At 62.4% G+C, this 27,424-nt stretch overlaps 3 protein-coding genes across 4 annotated transcripts; 1 reads left to right on the top strand and 2 right to left on the bottom strand.

Moving 5' to 3' along the window:
• Window positions 1–949: 949 nt before the first annotated feature.
• Window positions 950–10,685, bottom strand: TRAF4 (TNF receptor associated factor 4). Of its 2 annotated transcripts, none has more exons than XM_055698377.1 (7): window positions 10,553–10,685; window positions 3,881–3,932; window positions 3,454–3,558; window positions 3,214–3,375; window positions 2,642–2,803; window positions 2,413–2,568; window positions 950–2,020 (listed from the first exon to the last, which is right to left on the bottom strand). In XM_055698377.1, exons 1-7 carry the CDS (start codon window positions 10,609–10,611, stop codon window positions 1,388–1,390), a joined length of 1,329 nt encoding a protein of 442 aa, XP_055554352.1. In that variant the 5' UTR covers window positions 10,612–10,685; the 3' UTR covers window positions 950–1,387. The 2 variants fall into 2 exon arrangements, with proteins under 2 accessions (XP_055554352.1, XP_055554344.1); XM_055698369.1 differs by lacking the exon at window positions 10,553–10,685 and adding an exon at window positions 6,555–6,767.
• Window positions 10,661–22,396, bottom strand: NEK8 (NIMA related kinase 8). The gene is made up of 15 exons (XM_027806101.2): window positions 22,253–22,396; window positions 21,600–21,805; window positions 20,331–20,563; window positions 19,455–19,586; window positions 19,054–19,262; window positions 18,564–18,643; window positions 17,827–18,008; window positions 17,440–17,590; window positions 16,354–16,430; window positions 15,077–15,194; window positions 14,637–14,787; window positions 14,242–14,405; window positions 13,856–14,014; window positions 13,523–13,681; window positions 10,661–11,872 (listed from the first exon to the last, which is right to left on the bottom strand). Exons 1-15 carry the CDS (start codon window positions 22,297–22,299, stop codon window positions 11,844–11,846), a joined length of 2,097 nt encoding a protein of 698 aa, XP_027661902.2. The 5' UTR covers window positions 22,300–22,396; the 3' UTR covers window positions 10,661–11,843.
• A 1,267-nt stretch (window positions 22,397–23,663) lies between these two features.
• Window positions 23,664–25,793, top strand: TLCD1 (TLC domain containing 1). Its single transcript, XM_055700921.1, has 4 exons — window positions 23,664–23,912; window positions 24,091–24,173; window positions 24,474–24,556; window positions 25,032–25,793. The coding sequence occupies exons 1-4, from the start codon at window positions 23,716–23,718 to the stop codon at window positions 25,425–25,427; spliced, it is 759 nt and encodes a 252-aa protein (XP_055556896.1). The 5' UTR covers window positions 23,664–23,715; the 3' UTR covers window positions 25,428–25,793.
• Window positions 25,794–27,424: the final 1,631 nt, after the last annotated feature.

Here is a 27,424-nt window from a genome sequence, read left to right as displayed (position 1 = left end):
ATCAGTATGGGCTGACACTGGGCAGCAGTGGGGCTGGCATTGGGCACCAGTACGGGTTGATGCTGGGCACCAGAACGGGCTGGCATCAGCCACTGGTTTGGGCAGGCACTGGGCACCAGTATGGACTCCCGTTTGCCTCCAGTACAGCAGTGGCACTGGTACAAGCTGGCATTGGGCACCAGTATGGGCAGGGGGCTCACCCCTTGCCCCCGGCCAGCCATCGACTGCAGGGTCCCACGGTGCCACCCCCAGCGCCCCCGGGCAGCCCCCACATCGGGCTGGGACCTGCCTGGGTGTTTCGGCAGGGGGACGGGGGATGGGACAGGGACACCCCAGCAGCACTGCCCCCCCCCCAGCCCAGCCAGGGCTGCGGGGTGCAGCTAATTAGGGGCTAATTGTGTTAAGCCTGGGCAGCGCTAATGCAATTGTAGGATTAGCCTGCAGAGACAGCGACACCCCCCTCCCAATTCCTCTGGGGTGATTTGGGGGGGGGGGGGGGGGGCAGACAGACACGTACCCGGGGTCCCCCAAACTGCCCCAGTGCCCCCAGCCATTGCCCACCCACCCCTGTCTGCACTGAATCCCTGCCTCCCCGGGGCTGGAATTGCCCCAGCGCTAATGAGGGGCCGGGGGGGGGCTGGGGGAACTGCAGGACAGCAGCACCCCTGGGCTGTGGACACCCCCCCTCCCTGGCACATCCCCGCTGCCGGCGATTACCGAATTAACCGGCTCCATCTGAGCCTGTCTGCTGCCGGGATGTGGGTCAGGGATTACCCACCCCCACCCCACCCCGTGCCCCCCAGCCCGGCCCTGGCTCTCCCCATCCCCACCCCACCCCCAGCTACACCACAGGCACCCCCACACCGGCAGGCGCTGGGGCAGGGGTGTCGCGTCCCCCCCCATCCCATCCCATCCCCGGCCAAGCGCAGGAAGGAGGTTCAGGCGGCCGTAATAAATACAAGAAAAGTTTATTGAAAAAAAAAAAGGGGGGAGGGAGGGGGCAGTGGGCCCCGGCCTGGGGTAATAAATAACAACTGTGCTCCCGGGGGGGCACCAGCTTACAAAATATGGCTCTGGGCAGCGGGGTCCCGTGGGGTCCCCAGTGAGGCTGGCGGGGGCTGCCGGGCACCCCGGTGAAGGGTTTGGGGGGCCCAGCCCCCCGGCACCCCCGGGAACCTGAGGAGGGGCTGCCCCGCGGGGGGCAGCTGGGGCTGCGGGAGGGTCCCGGCCCCGGGAGGGAGGTGGGGGAGCGGCCCCATCCCTGCCTACCTGAGAGCCGCCGGCTGCGGCCACGGCAGCGTCCCCAGAGCGGGGGCATCGGCTGCGGGCAGGGCTCAGCACCACCTGGGGCTCACGTCCTGTCCCCCCGCCCCGCGGGCACCGGGGCTCAGGCCAGGATCTTCTGGGGGATCTCCACCGAGGCCTTGATGAAGATGGCGTTGTCCCGCACGTAGTTCCGCTTCTTGATGTCCTCGTGGGAGATGAACTTGGGGTAGCCGAAGCCCAGGGTGCTCTCGTCCAGGGAGCTGCGCGAAGCTCCCGGCTTCTGGAAGTTTTTCCAGTTGGGATCGGGGTGGAAGGTCTCGGTGATGTGCTGGGGCTTGGAGAGCGAAGGGTCGCTCTGGTCCAGCAAGGAGAAGGTGACGCGGTAGGAGAAGGGCCACTCCAGCAGGTTGTCGTACTCGCCTGGCAGCACGCGGATGTAGATGGAGAGGTGGCTGCTCTCCCCGCTCCCGTTGCCGTTGAGGAAAGCCGAGACCTGGAGCTTGTAGCCGTACTTGTGGGTGTAGAATGGGGGGCTGAAGAACTCGTAGTTACTGCGGGCTTTGGCCTCCTGCAGCTTGCGGGCGTAGTCGGCAATTTTCCAGATAAGGGTCCCGTCGCTGCTCACCGACAGCTCCTCCACGTCCCGCCGCAGCTCCAAGATCTCCTGCCGCTGCCGGCTCACCAGGGCGCACACCATGCCCAGGTGCACCTTGGTGCTCTCCTCCAGGTGCCGGCCCATGGCGAGCTTGGGGCACTGCGGGGACAGCGGGACCATCAGCAGGGGAGTGCCAGTGGGGACACGGGATGTCAGGACAGAAGGATGCCACAGGGACGGCACAGAGATGTCTTTGGAGCATGGGGGTACTGGAGCAGGACAGCACAGGGATGCTGTGGAGGCGCAGGGGTGGCACAGGGACACCTGGTTGGGTGGTGCGGGGACACTTGGGTGGCAAAGCGACACAAGGGTGAGGCAGCACAAGGATGGGGACACCACAGAACCACATGGATGCGACAGAGCAGAAAAGGGACGCCACAGGGGATGGGACAGACGTCAGGGCAGGAGAAGTGTGGGGATGCTGTGGGGCACAGGGGTGCCGGCGCGGGATGGCGACAGGGATACCGGCACGGGGCTGGGGACACGCTCACCCGGTGCTTGCAGCCAGCTTCCTTAAAGGGGCACAGCAGCATGGCGGTGTTGCAGCTCTCCTTGAGGTGGGTGGGCACATCCTCCCGGGCGATGCTGGGCGTCCCACACTGGTTGGGGCAGGGCACAGGGTACCGGGGACACTGGTACTGGTGGTTCTGGGGACAGAGAATGGCCATCAGCCAGGGCCGGCAGCTGGCAGGGCAAGGGTCCCCGTGGGCCCCCTCTCACCTGGATGGTGTCGAAGACGAACTCCTTGGCGCAGAACGTGCAGGGCTGGGTGCGCTTGGGGCACTCGGCCAGGGCGTGCTGGGACAGCAGGCGCCGCATCATGCGGGCCCCACACTTGTTCTCGCAGTACACGCTCTCCTGGGGACACGTGCCCTGGTGGCCCTGGGGACCACAGCAGCAGCATCACCCTCTGGCTTCCCTCACCAGCCCTGCCAGGGATGGGGCCATGCAGTGCCCAGGTTGTGGTCCCCATGGCGTTCAGCCGGGCTGTCCCCACACCTAAGCTGTGCCCCCGCCCCCCAGTGTCGTGCACTGTCCCCACGGGCAGGTGTGCCCCCATAGCGTCCCCCATCCAGGCTCTGTCCCCATGGCCAGGCTGTGTGCCCTGCAGCCCATCTCAGTCCCCACATGGTGGCCCACATTGCACCCCCCAACCTGGCTACATCCCCATGATACCCCCCCTCCAGGCCATCCCCCCCCCCCCCCCCATGCGTCCCCTGCCAGCTGCATGTCCCCCATCAGAGCCATGCCCCCTGGCACGGTGCCCCCCCCCCCCCCCCGCCATTACCCACCTCAAAGGCCTCCCCGGTGAAGTCGCTGGCGCAGAACTCGCACTTGACCCGGCGCTTGGGGCAGCCGTGCTGGACGTGCTCGGGCAGGTCGCGGCGGCTCAGCTTGGCGCTGCACCGGTTGGGGCAGGGGATGACGTTGAAGCCGCAGGTGCCAAGATGGGCCTGGGGGACACAGGGGTGGTGAAGTGGGGGCCGTGGGGTGCAGCCGTGGTTCCCCCCCCCCACCCTGCCGGACCCTACCTGGAGGTGTTTGATGAGCCCGCTCCAGCGGCAGCCCTCCTCGCTGTGGATGCAGCGGATGGCCAGGCTCAGCACCTGCGCCTCCAGCTCTGGGTCGGGGTAGATCTGGGGAGGCAGCAGCAGGGCATCAGCATCCCGCGCCAGGCTGCAGGGGCATGGGGACCCCCCCAGCAGCCTGGCCGGGAGCCGCAGGCACGCTGCCCACGGCCGGATCCCCCCCGCCAGCGCAGGAACAAGCACCCTTTGTCGGGAGCGGGTTTCCGCTGCTGGCCCCGCGGCACAAAGGGCTCTTGCTTCCGCACGGGTGCCCGTGCCAGGCCGGCGTGGCGGTGCCAGGCGGCTGTGCAGAGCCTGGGGACGGTCCCTTGGCAGGGACACAGGTGATGGGGACATCTCCTTGGAGTGCGGTGCCCCATCCACGGCTCACCTTGGCATAGTCCAGGGGCAGCTGGTCCTCCGGGCATTTGAAGACGCCTTCGCTGCAAGACACAGAGAGGGGTCAGGGTTGCTGGGGGCTGGGGGCCGGCATGTCACTGGTGACACAGTGTCCCATGGGGTCCCTGCCATCCCACCCCAGGGCATTGGTGCTGCCCCTCCACCCGTGAGCACTCACCCCAAACCAAATCCAGCCACAGCCATCGGGGAGCCACCGCTCTAATCCTGCTCCATCTGTCTGAGCTGGGAAATGCCCCCGCCAGACACCCCCCACGGGCAGCCCCCCCCCCCCGAGCCGGGCACAGTGGCCCCGGTCCCAGGGGGCCTGGGCCAGGCGCTGCAAGTGTGGCACCATCTGGAGCCCCATCGCCCACCCCAGGCCCCTGGGATTAAGCCAGGGTGCCAGCAGCTGGCCAGCAGCGGTGCCAGCAGGGGCCACAGGCACCCACAGCCCCAGGTGCTGGGGCCCAAGGGGACTGGGGGGGGGGGCAACAGCTGGGCGCCAGATGTGCAGCCCAGACGCGTGGCCCCGGGGCTCCTGTTCCACAGGAAACGGCCCCACCAGCCACTTCAGGGAGGCAGGGGGCCGGCACAGCAGCTGCCCTGGGAGGGGGCGTCCCCATCCTGCTGTGTCCCCAGGGTGGGGGGCTCCTCCAGAGAGCTGGCCCTGGGGAACAGCCCTGCTCAGCCCTGACCTGTGGAGGGGCAGCATGGGGGGGAGACGAGGATGGAGCCAAACGGGCAGCGCAGCTGGTCACCTCTGGCCCCCATGACACTGTGCCCAGGGACAGACGAGGGTGGCATCCCACATGCCATTCCCGGTGGACACTGCGACAAGAGACCATGGGCACAGCCCACAGGGACACGCAGGGACCCCGGGACTCTGGTGTCCCCAAGGTGGCTCTGGAGGTGGCCATGAGGTTGCCGTGCGTTCGCGCAGCACCTGCACGTCTGATGACCGCATGCCCTTGGCAAGTGCCGTCAGGGCCTTGGCCGGGGCTGCCAAGTGGATGGGAGACGGCGCAACAGAGCCAGCAGTGGCACCCGGCACGCGCTGGCCTGGCATGCCCGGGCACGGTGCGGTGACATCCCCTGCAAACAGCATCCTCGTGCTGGGGGTGTGGGAGCAACAACTCCCAGGAAAAGCAGCACAGTGCTGTGAGGCATGAGCCCCACGGCCACAGCCAGCCCCACGGCCGCAGCCAGCCCCCCCATGTGCCCGGCCTGTTTGCAGCGGGTGTTTCCATGGGTGGCACCAGGCACTGGCTGCGATAAGGTGCCCCGGGCCAGGGCTGAGCACCCCACCCCTGCCCAGGGAGCCCAGGGCCGCCATCGGCCCAAGGCTGCCATCGGCCCGTCGCCTCTCCGGGGGCAGGCAGCCCTGCCAGCACCCGGTGCACGGTGTGGGGGTGCCAGGGCAGGTGGGGAAAGGGGACGGTGACCCGAAGCCAGCGCCTAATCTCCGACAAAGCCTCCCCATTCCTCACGCTCGGCCGGGCAGGGAATGTGCTGAGGCAGCGCCCGGGGGGACCGTCCTTGCCTCTGACCTTCGCCGCGTGCTGGGGCGCAGCGAGGTGATGGGGTGGGAGCCCCGGCACCCCCCAGCCCCACCAGGCACCGAGGCAGGGCAGGATGGCTCAGCCCATGAGATCCCCAAAACTGATCTAGTACAAAGGGTGAGGGGCTCGGCGGTGGGGAACCCCACATCCAGCCGCCCGCGGGACGGATGCGGGAGGGGAGCGGAGGCGCTGCCTGGCACGGGCCCCGGGGAACGCCCGGTTTCACAGAAACCGGCAGCGGTGACGGTGCCCGCCGTGCCCCCGGAACGGGCAAAGGTCGCTCCGTGCCAAGGCGCGGTGCAACCGCAGGCGGCGGCAGAACCCGGGGTGACGATTCGCGCTGCCGCACGCCCACCCCGGGGGGCGCGGACACCCCCGGGCCGTGCCAGCGTGGGACCCCCAGCACCGCACCGGGCACGGAGGGCAAGAACCGGGCAGCACCGGGTGGCACGTGTCCCGCGGGCTGCCCGTACCTGGGACATACCGGGGGGGTAGGGGGGGGTCCTGGTTCCGCGCCCCCAGCGAGCACACAGGGCCTGGCCGCGTCACCCGTGCGCGGGGGGTGGCCGGACACACACCACACACACCCCCGCTCGGCTCCGGGCAGGAAGGGGTTAAGCACAAATCTTTGCAAGCGCTCGAAACTCGCCGCTCCGGGCTTCACCCGGGCCCCCGCTTCCTCCTCCTCACCGAGAGGGGCCACGGGCCGCTGCACCCCGCGAGGCGGCTGTCACCGGCTGGGCGCGCCCCGCTCCCCCCCCGGCCCGGGGCGCTCCGCACCGCGAGCACTCCGCACCCCCGGGGCACCCCGCACCCCGAGCACTCCGCACCCCCGGGGCAACCCCCTCCCCGGCCCGGGGCGCCCCAGGAGCACCCCGCACTCCGGGGCACGGCCCCCCTTCCCCGCCCCGCCCTCAGCGCGCAGGGCGGCCCCGCTCCCGGCAGCAACGCCCGGGGCCGGTGCGGAAGGGGGGGGGGGGACGCGGGAGCACCCGCCGCCCCCCGGGACGCGAAAGCCCGGATAGGGGTTGGGGGTACCCCGGGGAGCTGTACGGGGGAAGGGGTGCGCGGCGTGACGTCAGGCCGTGACGTCAGGGCAGGGCTCACCTGAGGAACTCCTGCAGGCAGGTGTCGCAGAAGCGGTGGCCGCAGGTGGAGACGCGGACGGGCTCCCGCATGGGCTTCCCGCAGAGCGGGCACAGCACCCGCCGCCGCGGCCGCTCCAGCAGTTTGTAGTCGTAGCCCGGCATCCCGCCGCCCCGCGCCGCGCTCCGCGCTCCGCGCCCCGCTCCGCGCCTCCGCTCCGCGCCCGGCTCCGCCCGGGGGGCGGGGACACCGACCAGGCCCCGCCCCCCGCCTCCGTCCCGCCCCCCGCCTCCGCCCCGCCCCCCGATGGGACTGGGTAGGGACCCCCGGGGGCACCGCAGGGGTGCGGACCCCACCGCGCCGGGCAGGGGCACGCCGGGAGCCTGGGAGCATCGCCCGCAGCACGGCACAGCGACCGCCCGCAGCCCCCCCGGGGGGTCGCACGGCACCTGCAGACCCCCCCTCATCCCGGCTGCGGCCTCCCCTGGCCCTGGGCTGGGGGTACGCAGCGTGCCGGCCTCGCTGGCCCTGCGCCCCCTGCACGCAGCCCTGGCTGTGCCCCCGACATGCCCGGGGCGGGGGGGGCACCTCCCGTACCCACCCTCCCCCCAGAGAGCGCCCCGTGTCCCAGCCACCACCCGCGGCAGGGTCTGAGCTGGGCAACGGCGGAGCAGGAGGCGGAGGGACTGCCCTGAGCACCCCCCCATGCCACAGCCACCGGGGGACACACACACGCTCCGGTGGCTTCATCTCGCTCCGAGCTCACCCCCGGGCTGCAGCCACCAGCATCCCGCGGTTCCCAACCTCCTGGCAAGAGCTGGGAGCAGGGAGAATAAAAGCAAATCCGTCTGGCTCCAGCCCCCACTCCGCTCCGTCAGAAACCGGAGCAGCATATGGCAGGATTTGCCCCTTTCCCCAGAGAGGGAGCCGAGCAGATGACAGGCTGCCAGCATGTGTTAGTGCCACCGCCGCGCTCCAGCCAGCTCCCCGCGAAGGGCGGCAGTTGCTCCAGCCCCAAATGTTAGCAGTTTTCAATTAGCAAATGGCAGAGGAGAGGGATTCCTGGGGGACACGCTAAGCAAGTCAAGCTCCATCACTTGTCACTCAAGGAGCTCACGTTACCCTTCTTCCCGAGAGGCTTCTGCTTAAAATAAAATCCTCAGCAGCCCGGGGGGAGGAGGGCAGGCAGCCTGCCTGCTCCTGCCGGAGCTGCCAAGGAGGGATGGGGGGCTGATTCCTGGGGTTACCCCAAGGGATAACAGGTTTACCCTGCCACAGCCTGAGCCACAACAGGACTTTAGCTCCCAACACCCAGACAGCGGGGAAGCCAGTGCTGGCGTACTTTGAGCGTCAACAGGCACCGTGGGGTCTTCCCTGAGCAGCCTGCGGTGGAGAACCTGGAGTTAAACTTTAACCAGCTCCCAGAGAGCCTGGATACCCAACACCTCAAAACAAATGACAGTGGGCAATGTACAGAGGGCAGCGGGGCACACCAGGCACCTCTGAGCTGTCACTGGGGTGGCACCAAGGGCTGGAGATGCTCCCAGGCTGGGTTTGCTCAGAGCTGCCCCCTGCCCCCCCCCAGGGCAGGATCTACCAGTGGCCCCAACGGCCAGTCTGGTTCTGCCCCTAGGTCCCAGCAGCAGGCCCTGGAGCCAGGCTCACCACCCAGCCGGAGAAAGGCGCTCCCTGCCACCTGGTCCTGTCTCAAAAGCATCCCCGGACACGGCTACAGGACCAGGCTCAGGCCAAAAGGATGGACCCTTGGCACCCCACGGGGGGACGGGACACCCTGTGCCTTCCGCATCGCTCCTGCAAGCTTAGAAATCCTGTGTCTCTAATGACAGGCGTGAAACAGAGCCGTGTTTCATCACTGTTTACTGCTTCTCTTTGATGTTTTCAAAATTTTTCTTCCCTAACCTCACTGAAGAGCATCTCTGCTAATTAGCCAGGAGCCGACAAAGCCATCAGAAGGTGCTGGCTGTGCCGGCAGGATGGCTGGGAGGTGTCAGACCCTGCAAACAAAGATCCCCTCCTTTTCCCCTCTCCCTAAGGAAAGCCCTCCCCGCACACAGCATCACAGCCAGGCGTTTGTCTCACACAAAGGCGACACTCAACCTCCGGGCAGGGCAATTCCCTTTGTGGAGGCGATATGTTCTCCATCCCCCCAATATGTTCTCTGTCCCCCGTGATGGGTCAGTTCTTGAACCCTTCTGGGCTCGGGGAGGCCTCCTGCTTGCTTCCCCCAGCCTCCCCCTGCCCCATCCCTCTGCCCTGTGTATATATATATATACACACACCTAAACTGGAGGGACAGAAAACCAACGCTCCGGCTTCTAAAGAAGTTAAGGTGGAGCGTTTTGCCACAGGGAAAGGAGCGGGGAGAGTCCTCTCCCTGCTTCTGGGGACTGGTGCCCAGAGAGGGCAGGGGTGAGGGGAGCAGGGCGGCTGGACAGACGGACGGCAGCCGCACCTTCTGGCAAACCTCCTGGGAACGGGGATACAACCACGATGGAGGTGCTGGGATCAAATCAAATCAGCCCCGGGCTAGCAGCCAGTTTGGGCTGATTCCTACTGATGGCGATGGCCTGGGTCAGCAGGATCTTATCGAGCATGGGAACGGGCTTTCCCTGGGTGACAAGGACCGCGGGGGACCTGCACTGGCCAGGATGCGCAAGATGGGACCAGGCAGCCTTATCCCCGCATCACCTCCCCTACCCGCTCCCCTCCGGCCCTGCCTGCCTTGGCAGGAAGAGCTGTGGGGATGCAGCCGATCCACCACCAGCTCTGCAGAACACAGGAACAAAACAAGGATAAAGGGAGAAGCCCTGAGACCTGCAGTTTTCACCAGGAGCTTCTGCAGGGAAACAAAGCAGCAGACGTGAGGAATGCAACTGGCCTATTTGCCCGGGCTGCTCTCTGCCTCCGGCAGCGCGGACATGCCTCGGCTTGTCATTTCAAGAGCTATTGTTGCTCGGGGCTGGGGGCCTCTTTGTTTCCTTTACCCTTTCGCCAGGGTTGGTCACAGCCCAGTATTAAATTATTCAAATCATCTTGCCGGGCTTCACAGCTGAACTCCTGCACGGAGCGCACAGGCTGCGAAATCCCAAGGGCTCCAGCCTTTGCTGCAAGCCCTCAGCCCAGCACAAAGCACACTGGTCCACACTGGTTCCCCCTGCCTGGAGTGAAGCGTCCTAATATTCAAGGTAGTGACACCTCCAGCCCCAGCACTGCCAAGCAAAGGCATCATTAAGCCCTAAAAGAACCAGCACAGGGGTGGGAACAGGGGGGCTGCCAGGGGCCTCACCCCTGGATTTGGCAGCCCAGCTGGAGCAGGGAGAGCCTGGCTCTCCAGGCTGCACATCCCCTGGAACAGTGGCATCTTGGTGCCACCACTGACAACTCAAAGGGTGGCAGAGCCCTCTGTCCTGCCTGCCAACCCTGCCAACCCTCAGCCCTGGCGAGGCTGCAGCAGGAACGCCAGCCCCTTCTTATGGAATAGGTTTGTACATGGCGTGGGGCAAGGGGAGCCCCGAGAGCTGAGCACAACACAAGACAAATCTGTTGCTGTAGGAGCTGCTGCTGCTGCCAGCTCAGCGCAGGGAGGAGAGGCAATGGCCCAGAGGGGCTTCGAGGCAGTTTAACCCAGCCCTGCAATTACCCTGGTGCCCAGGTTGGTGTGGGAGCGGGGAACATCTTCCCCTCCGCTGACACCAGGCTGCCGGAGCCGTCCCTGTGACCTACAGCACATGGCGAGTGCCAAGGGATGGCAGAGCCTTTGAATTCGAGTCAGCTTCCCGGGATAGCAGGGTGTAACCGCCTGAAAAGGCAGCTCCACAAGAAACAAAAACGGCAGGGAAAAACCCATGCACCCACCCTGGCAGGAGCCAAACAGGGAGGCCGCGTCTGCCGTCAGGGCTGCACACACCTCTCCCAGCCGGACAGGACCTGCTCCCTTCCCCAGCCGGAGCCTGGGAGGCGAGGGAGGAAAAAGCAGGAGACCTGCAGAAATTCATTACCTTTCACATGACAGAGGGATCAGTTGGCTTCTACCAGAGCCCAGCGAGGCTTCCCTCATTGAAAACAGGAAAGAATCACAAAAATAATTAGAGAGATTTCATCTCAGCCAGCTTATGAAAGCACTGACTTTATACACAACAGATTGGCAACAGCACAAAGATGGATGTGAAAGGCAAGAACATTTGCAATGTCAGGCAGATCAGAGACAGAAGCTCATCAAAAAATGGCCCAGGGCAGATGTAAGTTAAAAAAAGAAAAGAGGAGGGGAAAAAAAAAAAAAAAAGAAAAAGAAAGGAAAGGAAACGACCCTTCTGGAGATACAAAACCGTAACTCCTGTCTGTGACACAGTGATATGCCCCCTCCTGTCTGCCGAAAGGATCCCCGGTGAAAACTCATCATCTTCCTGGAGAGATCTGGGTTAAAAAACTGCAATTACAGACAATCACTTGCTGTGTTTTGCTGCCTTCCACTAGCTCAGCTGGGAGCCAGTGAGCTGGTCAGCAGCAGGATTTAGGGGCCTGAGGACAAATGTCAGCTGGAGAATCCTCTGGTAAGCTCCTGGGGCCAGGAGAGGCTGTAATTGGAAAGCTCCAGGCGGCGTTTTGGGAGAGTGAGGCACGCTGCGCCGCACAGAGAGGCTGCTCACGCCAGGTTTGGCCAGCCGTGCAGGCCAGGACCCTCAAAAGCGTGATGAACAGCTCAACAAACGGGTGAAACGTTGCAGGGGGGGGGGATGGGAAAGAACAGACTTCTCTAATTAGAAAAGAGGTTTGCACTTAGTCACCCAGCGTAGCGCCTGGGGCCCTAACTCCAGACACTGCTGTGCAAAGGCTGACAGCTCTCTCAGACACCAAGCTGTCAGCCCGGGCTTTGTAACCAAAGACAGCTTCCATGGGGGAAAGCAACCTCTGTGCTCCTCACCCTTCCACACAGGCACTTCCAGTGGGGAGGGGCAGAGCCCCCACACGACCCCCTGAAGGCAGCACCGGAGCTCCGGGGATGTCCACCCCACAGCACGGCTGGGGCAGCGGCTCTCAGGCACAGGAGGTTCACAGAGAGCCTTGTTGATTTGGTGAGACCAGCTCCGGTTCGGTGGCAACCACCGTCGGGAGCATCCTGTTTCCAGATTGCTGCTTTTGGAATGCAGCTGAGGAGCTCCAGAGCCTGGGGACACAGGTCCAAGCCAGGCCACAGTGGGCAGCAGCAAGAGGACAGGCATACCAGGTGGCTGGGGGGAGCCCCAGGACGGGTATACGATGAGGCTGGATGTGGCCCCTCTCAACTCAAGCTCACTGGGAAGGTGCCTCTTCCACGGCAGCTGAAACACAAAGGGCAAGGACTAAGAATAAGCCGTAAGCTGTCATCTCGGTGAAGCTCCAGGCCCTGCCCCACACAGGCCAGATACCCAACAGATGGGCACACCATCCCTGTCCTGCCACCCCAGAAAGCCACTGCAAGGCCTAAGTAGTGGCGCAAGCAGGAGGCAATGCCCAGCAGCCAGAGCCCAAGCAGGAGGAAATGCTGTCTCCTGAGGCTTGTGCCCTCCTCTTCCTTTCCAGCATGCCCAGCTTCTCCCAGTTACTCCTGCGTTCACAGCAGGATTGAGAGAAGGGTGCAGCAGTGGCCTCACTTGGGCAGAAGCCGAAGCCAGTCAAAAACGGTGTTGGCCACACGGGAGGAAACCGCAGAGCGGTACAGAACTGCTGCCCCAAAGGTGCAGTGCTGCTCACCTGCACCAACACCCTCTCTGGGCCAGGTCACAGCCGCAGCTGACAGCAGCAATGACAGCACACGTGTCACTAGCTCTTGTGTTCTCTCTGCAGAGGTTTCCAGGCAGACTAAGCTGCGTGAAAGCCCAAAGCCAGATCTCAGCTTTTTACACAGCTCTCGATGCTTTTTATACCCTGATCGCTGAGGGGTGCTGGAGCAGGCACGGCTGCTGCCCTGACACCACTGCTGCTGCGTTTGCACTTCCAGTACCGGGACAAGCGGGTTGAGGTTTTGGACAGTGCAGAGGGACAGCAGCGGGGCTACACCCTCAGGCCCTGCCCTTACGGTGCTGCAGGGGGGAGCCCACGAACAGCTGCTGTGGGGTGCAAGGCAACTCCGGCAGCGGAAGGGGAGAGCAGCCCACAGCCTTCCTGCAGAGACAAAACCCTTTTACTCCTGTGACAAACACCCTACTTGTTCCCGAGCACAGGACTCGGCTGTTCCCTGTCCCCTTCACGTGGCAGCACATATCCCATGAGAGCTGGGCACTCGCCGGGGAGGAACGGGAGCCATGGCTGATTCCGCTGCACTGGGGCAGTCAGCTGGGCCTCCTCCCCTCCGGGGTGTAATTAGCCTCCTTGAAGTGGGCTGGGACTGGAATCCCTCAGCCCAGCGCCGAGGCCATAATCGGCCTGGCAGAGGAGGAAGAAAGGCCCCTCCAGCAGTCTGGGCCAGGCTCCCATCGCACACCCAGGCAACAGAAGGGCAGGTCACACCATGGGCACATTTTAACCGCGCAACGATGCTGCCTTTGGCTCAAGCAGAGAGGAACCACATAAACCATTGCTATCTTTTCCAAACCACAATGGAAAGGCAGCAGCCAAAACGACGCCTCAAATCTCAGCTTCTATTTCAGCAGCATCAATTAGAGAGCTGCTCTTTTTGGATACTCGGTGGACCGCCAGCACACTGACTCCCCATCAGCCGCAGCTTGGCCAGCCCACCTGTCTGGGAGTGCATGAATCCCCCTCCGCTGCCCCTTTGCTCCCCTAGCCCAGAGGAAGGGGTAGCATCAGAGTGCTGCATAGCAGAAGGGGAACTTTTGTGGCCTTTGAGTTATTTCTCTTCTACAGCTCTAGAGGGACTAGAATAACACAGAGCTCGTGTGCCAGGGTTACTCACTACAGCTCCAGTCACAAGGCATTGTGGCTGGCTGGGCTGTCATGACAGAAATCACAGTCATGAAGTTTCTACTCACGCTTTACTGCCAGCAGCGTGTTCCCGTGACAGCAGGCTACGGAGGTCACCAGGTAAGGATGCGTCTCCTCCAGCTGCACCGGCCTCGGCACTCCTGTTTCCTCATCCTTCCTGCCCAGGCGTCCCCTGGCTCCTTTGCCCCACGTGCACACCTCCCCTTCTGCAGGGGGATACATACAGCGTGCTGCACACAGAGCTCACCAGCAAATAGGCCTCCCATGTCCCTGGTACTGCCCTGCGCTATCTCCCAGGCCTGCCTTGGCCACAGCACGGGCTGCAGGCAGGGGAAAGCCAGGGTCTGCTACAGCCCAGGACACAGGGGCTTCAGCCTCACCTGCTCCGATGGCCACAGTGAAGGCGTCCCCACAAGCCACCACAGTGACCTTCATTGCCTGGAGCCCCACAACCAGGTGGGGTACGCGGCTGTTGCGGCAGGAGTTGGTGCCCAGCTGCCCATGCTGGTTGCTCCCAAAGGTGTAACACTGGCCAGAAGCTGACAATAGAGATGAGAGAAACAACTGGGTGTCACCCGAGGATGCGTTGAAGCCCCTGAAGCTATTTGCCCTCTGCCATGCTGATCACCCTGCTCCAACAGAGCTCCAATGTCAGGAGCAGGGTGCCTCCTGAGCCTCTCTGAGGTCTCTGTCCATGGGAAAGAGGCAGGAGGAAGAGAGTGAAAACGCAGGTCCCCCCTCGGGGATCTGGGCACACACCCCTCACCTGTGACTGCAGCCGAGTGCGCTGTACCGATGTCAGCGCACACAATCGGCTCTCGGTTCAAGGGGGCCGACTGGGCACACATGAACACAGTGGCCTCTTCCACCTGGTCCTCTGGGGAAGGCTCCTCTGCCGAGCTGATCCGATCTAGGCCCAGCTTGTTACACCTGCCCGGGGAAAAGCACAGTTCAGAGCTGCCTGAATGCAGCCTGGCACAGACACCCCAGAGAGAAATCCTGCCCTAGCATAACCGCCCCACCAGCAGTGTGATGCTGGGGGGTAGGATGGCACAGAGGTGTCTTCTAGAGCCCCTTGCCCCCTCTTCTTGGGCCAGACACAGGCTGGCAGGCCCAGGAAGCTTAGGCAAGCTCTGGAGCACAGACCCTTACCCCTTTTACCTGTTGCTCCCGCAAGCAAGAATCTGGTTCCTCACTGTGAGGACCATGGAGGAATCAATGCCGCAGACAACCTTCTGAGCCTCATGCTCTGGCGGGACTGGGACCTGCTGGGGGGAGTTGTGGCACTCCAGGGTGCCCAGCCCAAGCCGACCTGGCAGGAGGAACAGAGCAGGGCACAGCTGATGGCCACAACCTGAGCACAGCCCCCTGAACAGCACTGACATAGCTGCTGCAGGAGCCCAGCCTGGGATCTGTTGCTGCAGAAGGCAGCAAAACCCAAAGCACAGGGGCCCTGGTATGTGGCGAAGCAGCTGCAACCCTTCCACACCCACCTAGCCTGGCACATCTGGAAAGGACTGCAGGCAAGCAGGGCCAGCGAGGGAAGTGGGAACAGACAACAGAAAGCACCAGCCCTGTTTTGCAAAGCAGACATCTCTTACCATTATCCCCCCTGCCCCAGGCAAACACTTCCCGTTCGTTGGAAACCGCCAGGACGTGAGACGCACCACAGGCCACCTGCACCATCTCGTAGCCCAGCAGGGCCTCCACGATCTTGGGCTGGCAGGGGAAGAGCAGCAACCGTCAGCCGAGACCTCCCAGCCTGCCCGGCTGCTCCCATTCCTCCCACCCTGCCCCCCCAGCCTCAACACAGCGCTGGCAGCATCCCAGTTTTCATCCAACACAAACACCAGCGAATTTTTCTGTTCCAAACAGTCTTCAAAGGGTCGAGAGACTACGTGCATGCAGCACAGAAGATAATGCAAACATCTCTGGGGCAGAAGCAAGCAGCCAGCACAACGGTTTGGAGAGGGAATAGGTTCAGCTGAAGGGTTGGGATTCGCCCCCTTGCCCATGTGGGGAGTGCCAGGGGCTGTTAACGCACGCTCTGAGCAGGCAGGGGCTTGGTGCAGGATGCGTTGGCTGTAAGGCTCTTGTGCAGAGGAGCTGCGAGCTATCGGCTACATATTCGTTAGGGTGTGGAGAGACCAGCATCTCTACGTTTTGCCCAGCCCCTGCTGTGACCTGCTGTTAGATCTGACACCTCGCCACAGCGAGCCTCATTCTCATTATCTTCTGCAAGTGAAAAGCACCATTTGTTGGGATCTGGCTGCTGCTCCCAACTGGTCTCCCCTCCCCAGCAATAAGCACCGAGCAGCTCAGCTCCGGACAGAGCAGGAATGAACGAGCCAGCTGACCACAGTGACAAATGGCACCAGTCCTCGGGCTCGGCTGGAAGCCATCGGCTGCTGCCACATCCGAGGGCAGGCGAGGAAGAAGCTGGAAGGCAGCAACGGGCCCTCAACCCTAGTGTTCCGAGCCAATCGGAAACACACATCTCTTCTTTAAATACTGGCTCTTTTGAAAAATAACTTTTCTCAGTGAACCCTGGCAGCTGCAGGCCAAGAGTGAAGCAGGCAGGTGTGTGATTGGAGGCAGCCTCCAAGCTGGGTGCCTGCCAAGAGCAACCACAAGGCAGCTCTTGACTTCCCCCACACTCAAAGGGATCATTGTGCAGGGGGGGGAGAGAGAGAGAGAGAGGCAGGTTGGGTCTTTTAAAACCAGCAGTGACAGGGAGAGGAGGGGGAGGGGTTCGGATGCCAGAGCACGCCTGGGATGCACATCCCTGGAGCTGGGATGAGCCCTCTCACGTGGCACAGAAGGCATGATCCATCCTCTACCCTGGGGGAGCAGCACGCCCAGCACCCTCACAACAAACCTGGCTTACATCCGTAAAGTTTCCATGCCCCAGACAGCCATTGCTGCCGCTGCCGAAAGTCATGATTATCCCCCTGTCTGGAAAAGCAGAAAGAAGTCGTGTTACTGGCACACGTGAGGCCCTGCAAGGCACACACAGACCGTGGGGCTGGCTGTGGCTCCCAGGACAGTGTCTCTGCTTGGACCCACTCTGACTCATAACTTGCTGCAGGAGCCAGAAGCCTTCAGCAAGCTTCCAGAGAGCGGCAGCCTCGATGTGCTGCGACAACTCGCCAAACAAACAGCAGATGATAGGAGAGCACTGAGATAACATTATTGCAGCTGTGCACGCAGGAGCTGCAAACTCCAAGGTCTGACAAGGTGTTAAATACACAGAGACACTCATCGCCCAGCAGAAGGGTGGCAGGAAATGCCATGGAGAGGTAGGACAAACCCATGCCCATGACATTTGCCAGTTACATTATCTGTCGTTAGCTACCCTGATCCCCAGCAGAAGTGCAAACAGGGCTCCCAAAGGACCACTGGGAGGGCTTTGCTCTGCAAACACAGCCTTGGGCTAGTATGCGTGCTCCCCTCCCAGTCAGCATGCCTCCTGGCCCACTCTAAGGGGGTTCAGACCCTGCCTTCCTGCAGCTGAGGACAGCCAGCCCTGCAGGAGCTCACGCTGACTCCTCACAGCAATGCCAGTCACTGCTTGTGTCTGTGTCGCACTCACAGAGCACATGACAGAGAAAGGCTGAAGGTCCCAGACGCTGCCCACGCTGCAGTCCCCACTGTACAGGTCAGTTCTGTCTTCAGGTGACACCAATGAAGTCAGGACAGCAAACAGCAGAGATTTGTGGCCCTCCCCACGTGGCACAGACCTTTGGGACCAAGCTGTGTGGCATCCTAGGAGGACCATGCCTGCCATTTCTGACCTCCACCTGGTGTAACATAAGAGGCCACAGAGGCCTTCATGTCACCCCAGCCCAGCGCATCACATCGCTCAGGCTCCTCTCCGAGCAGGCTCCCCAGGCAGTCACGCTGCATTTGCAAGGCAGCTGCCGTGCAGAGGGGTCTGGGGCTCAGCCAGGAGGCAGCAGCTCACCTGTGAGGCAGGCCGTGAAGAGATCACCGCAGGACACGTGTTTGATGGTCACACCAGACTGGCCCTCCAGAAAACGGGACACAAACTGAGGCTGGAGCTGCTCGGTGGCTCCTGGGAGAGAAGGGCCTCCTGCAGTACCCATTGGGGGAGCCTGGCAGAGAGAAGTCATGTCAGCTGCTGCACCTCCATGCAGCAAGAGCTGGGCTGGAGAACTCAGACGAACCCTTTCCCACAGGCTTATTGGTGTTACCTGCCACCTGGACTGGACAGCAGTCCTGGAGAGCACAGTGCCAGAGCCTATGCAGTGAGCAGGAACGTCTCCTCCTCAGAAATCACACATCTGAGATTTCCACAGCCACTGCTTGCCCCAGGTTCCCTGTCACTCACCTCCCACATGATGAGCCGCCCTGATTTGGTGACTCCGGCCTTCTGCGTCCTGCCAGCAGATACCTGCACCACTTCGGTGTTAAGCATGGGCAGGCGGAGGGGGGTGGTGATCCCGCTCCCCCAGGTGTAGATGGACGACAGCAGAGGAGGGATTCCTGTCCTGGCTGAACCACCTCGAACACCTACAGGTCAACAAAGAGAAATCATTAATGTGGATCCCTGACTCTCTTTGCACAGAAAAAGAAACAACACCAGCCAGTCTGGGTGCCAGCATAGCTGCCTGCCAGCCAGCACAGCCAGACCAGTGCCGGTCCAAGGCTGGCAAGGGGCTGCTGGGGAGCTCCCTGCCAGGGCTGAAACACGTGGGAACAGCTCCTTGTATTTTATCCTAGAACTGAGGAAAGTGGCCCCACGACAGCTCTAGCCAAATTGCTACCAATGTCAGCTGCACTGCCCTGCACCAGGACAGCCCCCCTCGGCACCACCGGCTGGTTCCCAGCCTTTGCTGGAAACAGCAGAAATTTGATTCAAGGGTTCAAAACCTAGAAGAGGCAGCTGGAGAAAAAGCATTGCTTGGTCCCCAGAGCAGAGGTGCCCGTGGGCTCCTCTGGGGTTCAGGGAAGGTGACATCTCTTAACTTTCTCTCTCCAGAAGCTTGAGGGCCTCTCTGACCCCATCATCCAAAGGAAAGGTCCTTCTGAATGGAGCTGTGTTGAACGCATCATGTCAGGACTCACCCCTCTGCCTGGCACTGCTCATTCGTCCTCCCGTCCGGCTGTGGGTCACTGCCGCCACTGGAGCCAGGGGTTTTTCTGGCCTGCCAAACCAAAATCCAGTCCTTAACATCAGTGCCGCCCCAGAGTCCCGCAGAGCCGTGGATCACAGCAGGTCTGGACAGAGCTGCAGCGTAAGCCACAGCTGAATAGCTCACAGAATTGCCTCGGTAGGTGCTTTAAACCACCTGAGAGAGGGGAGTTGGCATCAGTTTGCTTCCCTTTGAGCTCATACTCTCTATTCACTGCCACTGCAATGACAAACCCGCACCTGCCATGGCCCTGAGCCACTGGGCCAGGCTCAGGCCGCAGCAGCTGCACACTGGGTAACACAGGAGAGCTGCACAAGGACAACACTCTTTGGAGCTCATAACCGAGACATACAAACTGATCAGACACGTTGCAGGCTGTGGTAGCCCCTCCCCAGGGACACTAAGGTGACAGTGTCACTTGCCTTCTCATTTTGACACTGCCCACATCAGTGTAGAGGTTCAGAAGGGGCCGAATGCAGATGGCCTGAGCCATGATCTCATTCAGCTGGGGCCGCTTGGAAGGATCCAGGTTCAGCATGCTAAGGATGAGCTGGCGCAGGTCAGGGCTGTAGCGATCCGATATTGGGGCAAACGTCCCGCTCATGATTTTCAGCACTAAGGCAGGAAGATTCTGGAGAGAAAACAAAAGAGAGACATACAGTGGCTGGGTGGTCAGAGGTGAGGCCAAGGGGCGAGAAGTTTTCAGCACTGCTCTCTGCCTTCACACCTCCAGGCTCAGTGAGAAGAGTGATCCAAGCGCACATTTTCACCTCTGTAAGAAGCCACAGCTCCCTGCGCTACATGTAAACCATATCCCTCTTACCGCAGCTTCAAAAGCCCTCTTGAGGCTGGCAAGTTCGTACAGCACACAGCCCAAAGCCCAAATATCACTCTTCTGGTTGTAAGGCTTCCCTTCACAAAGCTCTGGGGAGATGTAGCATGGAGTTCCCACAACCTAGAAGAGACAAAGAAATTTACCACAATGCTGAGAAACTGGAGCAGCGAGGTGGAAAGAAAAATGCTGGGTTCAGAGAGCAGTATGCAGGCTGGCTGGAACACCACCAACCGAAGCATAGTAGAGCTGGGGTTTTGTTCCCCAGTGTCAACATCTGCCTGGCAATCTCAGAAAAAAACATGAGGATTTGCCTTTCCAGTGACCTTCCTTGCACATGCAGATATTATCTCTAATTTTGCTCCTATCCACGTGAGAGAATCAGAGCCCAGAGCAATATGATATAAATGTCTAGCCACATTAGTCCAGGTGGGGAATGATATTCAAATCTCAAGCAGAGAGAGGAGATTAAGACAAAGTAGGATGGTGGGGCACAGGCAGAAATTCCATTGCCAAGTATGTGTCAGACGAGCCTGCAAACACCACCCCTCCCACTGTGACAGCAGGAGGAACACTGTTGACCCTCACCAGTGAGCCCAGACACCCCACCCTCTCCCAGGCTTGGGTAGACAAGTCTTTCTCACCTTTCTGCAGCCCACGGAGCTGCAGCAGACTTGGGCGTGAAGACTTCAGCCTGTGTAAACACCAAGGAGCAAGGCAGCATTGCGGATGTGGCCTACTGCAAGTATGCTACCTCCAACCTTGCTGCCTACAGCAGCTTCCAAGAGACTACTGTGAGCCTAGCCCAGAGTTTCCAGCCTGCTGCCACAGTGGGAAGTAGTTCCTCTACAAAGCCAGGCCACTCACCGTGTAGGCTTTGCTCTTGCTGCTCAAGATTTTGGAGATGCCAAAGTCTCCAATCTTGACGATCATGCGATGTTTGTCCAAGAGGATGTTTTGAGTCTTCAGGTCACGGTGCAAGATCTGCTTGGTGTGCACATGGTGGAGAGCCAGCAGGATCTGCACGAAGAAGTGAAGGATGGTATCTTCATCTAGCAAGGAGTTGCAGCGCTTATGAATAAACTCTGCTAGCGTGCCCCCTGTAAAGAACAACAAAGGGCTGTCAGCAAGGGTGGCTGCACAGGGCAGCGCAAACCCAGCCTAAAAGCCAGGGGAAGGATTTAGCCATGGCATCCTAACAAGCCAAACGCATGGGAAAAGGCACATCCTGGTGGGATACACAGCACATCCTCCAGTGCTCCTGTGACTGTGTGGAGAACAATGGCAGCACAGTTGGTGGGACAAAGAAACAACGAGGGAGAAGTTACTGTTGACATATTGTCAAAGGCCGCAGGAAAAGAAACGCTAAAATTATAGCTCTTGGAGGAGGACATAAACACGGATGGCAGAACAAGATAAGCCTGTTCTGTGAAAGAGAACTCTTGCAGTCCAGGAGGCCACGTGGCACTGAGAGGCCCCTATCGCAAAGGGGAGATCCAGATTCAGGGCTCACATACAACTTTTAACAAACCATCATGCAAATGTTGATTTCATCTTAAACTCCATGGCAAATCTCGTTAGAAATCACACCTTCCCATGCAAAGCTGTGGGACCAACAGCATGGCCGATAGCTGACACAGGGAAATGTACGTGAAATCTAAGCCAAGGGCAGATGGTGGCACACTTATCAGCAACAGAGGTGTTAGAAATATCTTTGTTTTGGATATGATTAGCAGGTGCAAGGCATATAATCACAGAGTGGTGGAGCTGGGAAGGGACCTTGGGAGGTCATCTGGTCCAATCTCCTGCTCAAGAAGGGCCACCGACAGCTGGTTGCCCAGGACCATGACCTATCTCTTGAGTATCTCCAGGGATGGTGACTCCACAACCTCTCTGGACAACCTGGCCCAGTGCTCAGTCACTTGGCCCATGGTCACCTTGACCCCCAAACCCTCTTCTACAGAACTGTCTGTTTGAGAGATGTGTTTGGACTTTTCTGGGGTCCCCAAAGCACAGGATCTTTACAAGGAGCACAACATGGGGCCATAGCAGCTCAACTCAAGGAAAACTGAGTGCTTAGCATTCCCTGGACCTGCCGAGGAACCAGCTATGGGTGCTAGGGAGATGAGGGCCCACCTGGGGCATACTCCATGGCGATCATGAGCGCCTTGTCCTCCAGGAAGTTCTCATAGTACTCGATGACATTGGGGTGGCTGAGCAGCTTGAGGACCTGGCACTCATTCTGTGCTGCCAGCCGCTCATCCTTGCTCATCTGCTCCACAGGGATCTGCTTCAGGATCACCAGCTTCTGGTCGGCCTTGCGCAGGCACAGGTGCACGATGCTGCGGGGACAGGGCCTCAGCGTGGGGCAGTGGGGGGGGCAGGGCCAGGCCACCCCCCCCGGGTGACACATGGCCCCTGTCCCCCTGCTGCCATGGTAACAGGGCCTGCAATCCCCTCCCCCCCCCCCCCCCCCGGGGTGTCACACCCCCAGTACCGTGTCACCCCATCGCCATGGCAACAGCCAAGGCCTGGACACACACCCCCCACCCTCCCGCAGGGCGCCACACGCCGGCTGACCCCCGTGTTGCCATAGCGACGGGGCCCTTGCGCCTTGTTACCATGGTAACGCGGCCTGCGGCCTCCCCCTCTTCCCCGCCGTGCCGTAGTGCCGGCGCTCCCCCCACACGCTTTGCCACGGTAAAAAAGACCAGGAGACCCCCACCCCGCTTCCCCCGCTCCCGGTGCCCCCCTCGGCGCCACGGGGCCGCCCCCGGGGCCGCCCTCACCCGAAGGCCCCTCTCCCCACCACCCGGATCCGCTCGTATTTCTCCATCCCTGCCTCGGCCGGGCCAGGGCTCCTCCCGTCTCCATGGAGACACTTCCGGGAGCCGCTACGGCGGCCGCGGGAGGACAAACCACCGCGGGCCGCGCCCGCCCCCCTCCGCCATGTGTGTAGGGCTGCCGGGGGGAGCACTGGGCTCCCTACTCCGGCCAGGAGGGGGTAATACCGCCCCGGCTGGGTCCCCACGACCCACGAGGGGGCAGGTCCCGGCGGAGAGCTTTGGGGTGCACTGGGCTCAGGCTGGGGGGCGCCCCCTCAGCAGCCTCCGGGGGGGCGCTGCGCTGCGGTAGGGCCAGGCACAAAGGGCCCGGCTCCCCCTCCGTGTGTGTGTGTGTCACCCAGGACCACGAGCACCCCTGCGTGCCCGTGACGGCTCCCACAGCCCGCAAGGGACCTGCCCTGCACCCGGGGGTGGCCGGGGACAGGCCACGCCACGTGGCCGTGCTGCCATCTAGCGACACTGAGCCCGGCTCCCAGGGCGGGGGGAGGGCAGCCCCCCCGGCCAGCCAGCGCCCCGCACCGGGGGCAGTGGTGGGGAAGGGCCCACCCCCCCCCCAGGAATCGGCACCCAGCCCTGCCCCGCGGCCTGCCCAGCCGGCCCTGGCCCGCTGCTCTGAGGGGGCACCGGGACCCGCCCCGCCCCGGGACCCCCCCACACCGATTTCTCCGTGCCCACCGCACGCCCCCAGCCGCAGCGGGCCCGCAAGTTTCGGGGCTGTTTTCCCAGGGGGCGGCGGTTTTCCTGGTGTTCCCGCCGGGCCGGGCGCTGCAGCCACACAGGCCAACAGATGTGCAGGGCCCAGCACAGGTCTGCAAGGCCTGCCACGCACCTGCTGCACCCACCCTCCCATGCTGCCCAGTAGCTGTGCAGTGCCCTGCACGTGTGCAATCCCTGACACCCATGAGTGCAACACCTTACACAGACAGGTGCCATGCCTTACACGCTCAGGTGCAATGCCTTAAGTGCTTGGGTGCAACGCCTCACACACGCACTGAGTGCCTTACACACTCGCACACAAGCCACGCTCAGCACCCCGTGCCCACCTGCAGCCAGGTGCCAGGCCTGGCAAAGGAGACACGTGCAGCGCCTTGCACACGTGCGTGCAACGCCCCGCCCCGCCTGCACACGCACTACGCGCTCCCCACACGCCCGCTGCCGGGCCATCGCCTGCGGGAGGCGTGGTCAAGGAGATGTGGCCAATGAGGGAGGCGTGGCCAGCGGGGAGGCGGGGTCAACGATGAGACGTAGCCGATAGGAAGGTGTCGTCCGTCGGTGGGGAGGAGTGGCCAAGCAAGGGAGGCGTGGCTAACGAGGGAGGCGTGGCCACTCATATACGTCGCCGGCGGCGAGGCGTGGTCAGAGGGGCGTGGCCCGCGGGGCGCCGCACGCCGGCGGAGCTGGCGGCGATGGGCCCGGGCTGGCGCGCTCCCTCGGCCGCGCTGGTGGGCGGCAGCGTGGCGCTCTTCGGGGCGCTGCGCCGGGCCGCCCTGGCCCTGCCCCGGCCCGCCGCCGTGCGGAGCCGCCCCAGCCGCGCCTGGCGCTGGCGGAACCTCCTCGTCTCTTTTGCGCACTCCGTGCTGGCCGGGCTATGGGCCCTCCTCAGGTACCGGGGCAGCTACGGGGCGAAGGGGGGACTCCCGGCCCCCCGTGGGAGCACGGTCGGGGGGCTGTCCCCCAGGGCAGGGGGGGCGGGGGAGCTCGGGGTCCCCCGTGTCCCCCCATGGCAGCGCCCTGCCCCACCGTCCAGGCTGACCCGCTTACCCCCCCCTCCTCACCCCCAGCCTCTGGCACTCCCCGGAGCTGCTCTCCGACATCCAGGACGGCTACAGCGTCTCAGGGCACCTGCTGGTCTGCTTCTCCTCGGGTAAGGAGCCGGGCACGGCGACGGCTGCGGCCACCCACCGGGCTCTGCCTGCTCCCCTTCAGCCTCACCAGCTCCCCAGCTCGGGATGAGCCCCCAGCTCAAGGGCTGGGTGACTCCCCGTGCCTCCCATGGAGCCCATGGGGTGCCAGCCCTGGGCTGTCTCTCCACGCTCAGCCTGGGCAGAGGTGTCCCTGATGCCTGGAGCACAGCCACACCACCCTCCTCCTCCTCACTGCTCCCCCTTCCCGCAGTGGGTGATGCTGCACCAGCTGGGTCTTGATGCTCCCCTTCATCCCACAGGCTACTTCATCCACGACAGCCTTGACATCATCTTCAACCACCAGTCCCGCTCATCTTGGGAGTACCTGGTGCACCATGCCATGGTGAGTATGGCCCCCAGGAGGCAAGGGGCCAGCACAGGGGGGCTACCAGGCACCCCAGGGCTCAACCCAGCCAGGTTTTGTGCGTTAACAGCAGAGCAAGCCTGAGCCCTTCCCTCTGCCTCGCCCTGGCTGCCAGGTAGGCTGCACATCAACAAGGCGAGGGCGCCTGGCGGGGCAGGACGCTTGCCAGCGTCGGCTCAGAGCGCCGGGAGCCAGACAGGCTGCCGCGCTGGGCGAGGGAAGAGCCGGAGGCTGGTCCCAGCTCCCCAGCACAGAGAGGTGTGACTGGCCGCAGGATAACTAGCTCTCCAGACTGGTTTTGCCTCGGCTCAGGTGCCTGGGGCGCTGTTGGTATCTCTGGGTGTGGGGGGAGCAGCACCGCATACTCCCACCTAGCTACGCCCAGACCCTGGTGGGGAAGGACTCACCTCCCCAAGGCAAGGAGAGCTGACCTCGCTCTATGTGTGCATCCCAGGCCATCTCTGCCTTCGTCTCGCTCATCATCACAGGCCGCTTCCTAGTGGCGGCGATGCTGCTGCTGCTGGTGGAGGTGAGCAACATCTTCCTCACCATCCGCATGCTGCTGAAGATGAGCAACGTGCCTTCCCCAGCGCTCTACGAGGCCAACAAGTACGTCAACCTGGTGATGTACTTCGCCTTCCGCCTGGCGCCTCAGGCTTACCTCACCTGGTACTTCCTCCGCTTCGTGGAGGTGCAGGGCCAGGGTGCCTTCCTCACCGCCAACCTCCTACTGCTCGATGCCATGATCCTCATGTACTTCTCCCGCCTCCTCCGCTCTGATTTTTTCCCCTCCCTGCGCAAGGGCTCTGCGGGGAGAGATGTGGATGGTGAGAAGTTTCTGATAGACTGAGACTTGTGTGCCGTTGGGGATCCAGGCTCTGGCTCCTGGAGGTCTTGGGCTCTCCAAACCTGCTCTGATGTGCCTTAGGGCTCGCTCCCTGGCCCCGGGCCCTGCCTTCACCCGCTCTGCTGCCTAAAAGCACTTCTCTGCTGGACCAGCCCGACAGCCTCACCGAGCCACAGGGTCGCTGCCAAAGCCAGGGGCATGGCCACTGGAGAAGCAGCCCAAGCTGGCTTCCACGTAGGCAGCTGGAGGGCCAGGGGTGGCTGTTTCATGGCTGATAGCCTGAGAGGGTTGTGAGGGAAGGGACGAGTCCCTCCCATGATGATGTTGGGTGTTATGTGCATTAAAATCGGTCTGTTTACTGCTGCCGCAGCATGCCTGGACTGACTTTTCTGTGGGGCAGAGCAGGATTACAGGGAGGGTGGTGGGGATGGACAGGGCCATGGGAAAGGATGTATCCCTTCCCAGCCAAGGGCTGGCAGCCCTCAGGGAGAGGGGACATTTCTGCCACTTGCTTTGTTCTAGGGACCCTCCAGGGATGCACTCTAGCCTACTGCATCCTACCAGCTGAGCCTTAAGCAGCAAGACCTCTATCCCTCCCACGGATGGGTCCCTCCCCTCCTCCTTCTCCCTCATCGCTCTTCCAGAGACCCAGGGCTGTGCAGGGAGCAGGGGCAGGGAGCCAGCAGGGGTACCGACCCTTGCTGCAGTCCCTGTCCTGCCTGTCTCCAGCCTGGCGGCGAGGAGCCTGGCTTGGCTGCATGACTCACCCAGCAGCCACGTGAAGTGAAGCTGGCATGGGAAAGCCGTGTGAGGCCACGGGCTCTTCCTGGAAGACTGCTGCACGCTCGCATCCCCCCGGAGCAATCTTCACCAGCACAGTGCAGCTCTTGAGTGTGCTGGGCTCTCTCCTGCAGTGACAGGACCAGGCTGCCTCCAGCTGAGAGCAGCAGGAGGGGTTCAGCTCCCCAGGGGAGCAGGGCTGGAACGGGCCCAGCCGGTCCTGTGGAGCACCAAAGCATCGGGAAGGCAAATTCTGCTGATGTGACAGCTCTGGGATCACACCGGACTGGCATAAGCAGTGGAGCTCAGCGGGACACCTGCCCGACCTCTGCCCCGGGGCAGGATCTGTCCCACCAGCTCAGGCAGACAGGCACTGTGGTTGAAGCTGGTGATTCAGTGGAAGCCATTGGGGATCATCCTCCATCCAGAGTCAGGAAACACCCCACAGGGCCGGGATCCTGCCGGCACCTCCTGGTGTACACCAATGCTGTGGCACACTGGGTGGGAACAGCCTGGCAGCCAGAGTGGAGACATGATACTGGGGACACTGCATGGGCAGGGACCTACACCAGCTTCACACCTGCTGCCTTGCCCCCCCCCTTGCTCAAAGCAGAGCTCAGCAGCCCCACGGGAAGCCCTGGCAGGGCACAGCCCTACCCCTCAGCAGCACACCCCAACAGCTACACATCTTCCCAGCCGCAGCTTAAGCACCATGGCCTCTGCAGTGACTCCATCTGCAAATATCCCCACACAATCAAGCCCTGATCTTAGTTTCCCCTTGAGCCGATCGCTCCAAATTTCCCCCTGCCTCTCTGCACAGAGCAATCACGGCTCTGCCCAGCAGGTCACAGGCACAGGGGGACCAGCCCACGCTCCCACCGCTCTTACAGCAGCATGGAAAGGTCAGGCATGACAAACTTCCCAAGGCAGGGAGCCTGGCTCCCCCCCATTCCCCTCCTGGCTTTTAGCTGGAGCATCTCCCAGCAGGGCAGCACTGGCCGGGCTGGGGCAGCTGTGGACCTGCCAGCCCAGAGTGAGAGGCAAGCACAGGGAAGCAAAGCGTCACAGCCAGCAGCAGCCACCGGGCTAAGGTGAGGCAGGGCCAGGGCAGACTGCAAGTCATGCTGATGAGAAATCCCTCCCCAGCCTCCCACTGCAGCACACACCCGCTTCTCACTCCAGCATCGGCTTCACTGCAAGAAGGGCGCTTCCCCATCTGT

This window comes from Falco cherrug, chromosome 1 (assembly GCF_023634085.1).
Source record: "Falco cherrug isolate bFalChe1 chromosome 1, bFalChe1.pri, whole genome shotgun sequence".
NCBI lineage: Eukaryota > Metazoa > Chordata > Aves > Falconiformes > Falconidae > Falco > Falco cherrug.
The sequence above is the reverse complement of the archived record's forward strand: the minus strand, read 5'-3'. Positions and strand labels throughout refer to the sequence as shown.

What these genes read in the sequence shown, in the direction of transcription:
- TLCD1 (XM_055700921.1), top strand. Translation starts at nt 23,716, where the DNA reads ATGGGCCCGGGCTGGCGCGCTCCCTCGGCCGCGCTGGTGGGCGGCAGC. An exon ending in GGGCTATGGGCCCTCCTCAG is followed by an intron (nt 23,913 to 24,090) that starts GTACCGGGGCAG and finishes CCTCACCCCCAG; the next exon opens with CCTCTGGCACTCCCCGGAGC. An exon ending in ACCTGGTGCACCATGCCATG is followed by an intron (nt 24,557 to 25,031) that starts GTGAGTATGGCC and finishes TGTGCATCCCAG; the next exon opens with GCCATCTCTGCCTTCGTCTC.
- NEK8 (XM_027806101.2), bottom strand. Translation starts at nt 22,299, where the DNA reads ATGGAGAAATACGAGCGGATCCGGGTGGTGGGGAGAGGGGCCTTCGG. An exon ending in GTGGGGAGAGGGGCCTTCGG is followed by an intron (nt 21,806 to 22,252) that starts GTGAGGGCGGCC and finishes CTGTCCCCGCAG; the next exon opens with CATCGTGCACCTGTGCCTGC. An exon ending in CTGGGGCAGGGGGGATAATG is followed by an intron (nt 14,788 to 15,076) that starts GTAAGAGATGTC and finishes TCCTCCTGCCAG; the next exon opens with GTCGGCTTGGGCTGGGCACC.
- TRAF4 (XM_055698369.1), bottom strand. Translation starts at nt 6,697, where the DNA reads ATGCCGGGCTACGACTACAAACTGCTGGAGCGGCCGCGGCGGCGGGTG. An exon ending in TGCCTGCAGGAGTTCCTCAG is followed by an intron (nt 3,933 to 6,554) that starts GTGAGCCCTGCC and finishes TGTGTCTTGCAG; the next exon opens with CGAAGGCGTCTTCAAATGCC. An exon ending in TGCCCCTGGACTATGCCAAG is followed by an intron (nt 3,559 to 3,880) that starts GTGAGCCGTGGA and finishes CTGCCTCCCCAG; the next exon opens with ATCTACCCCGACCCAGAGCT.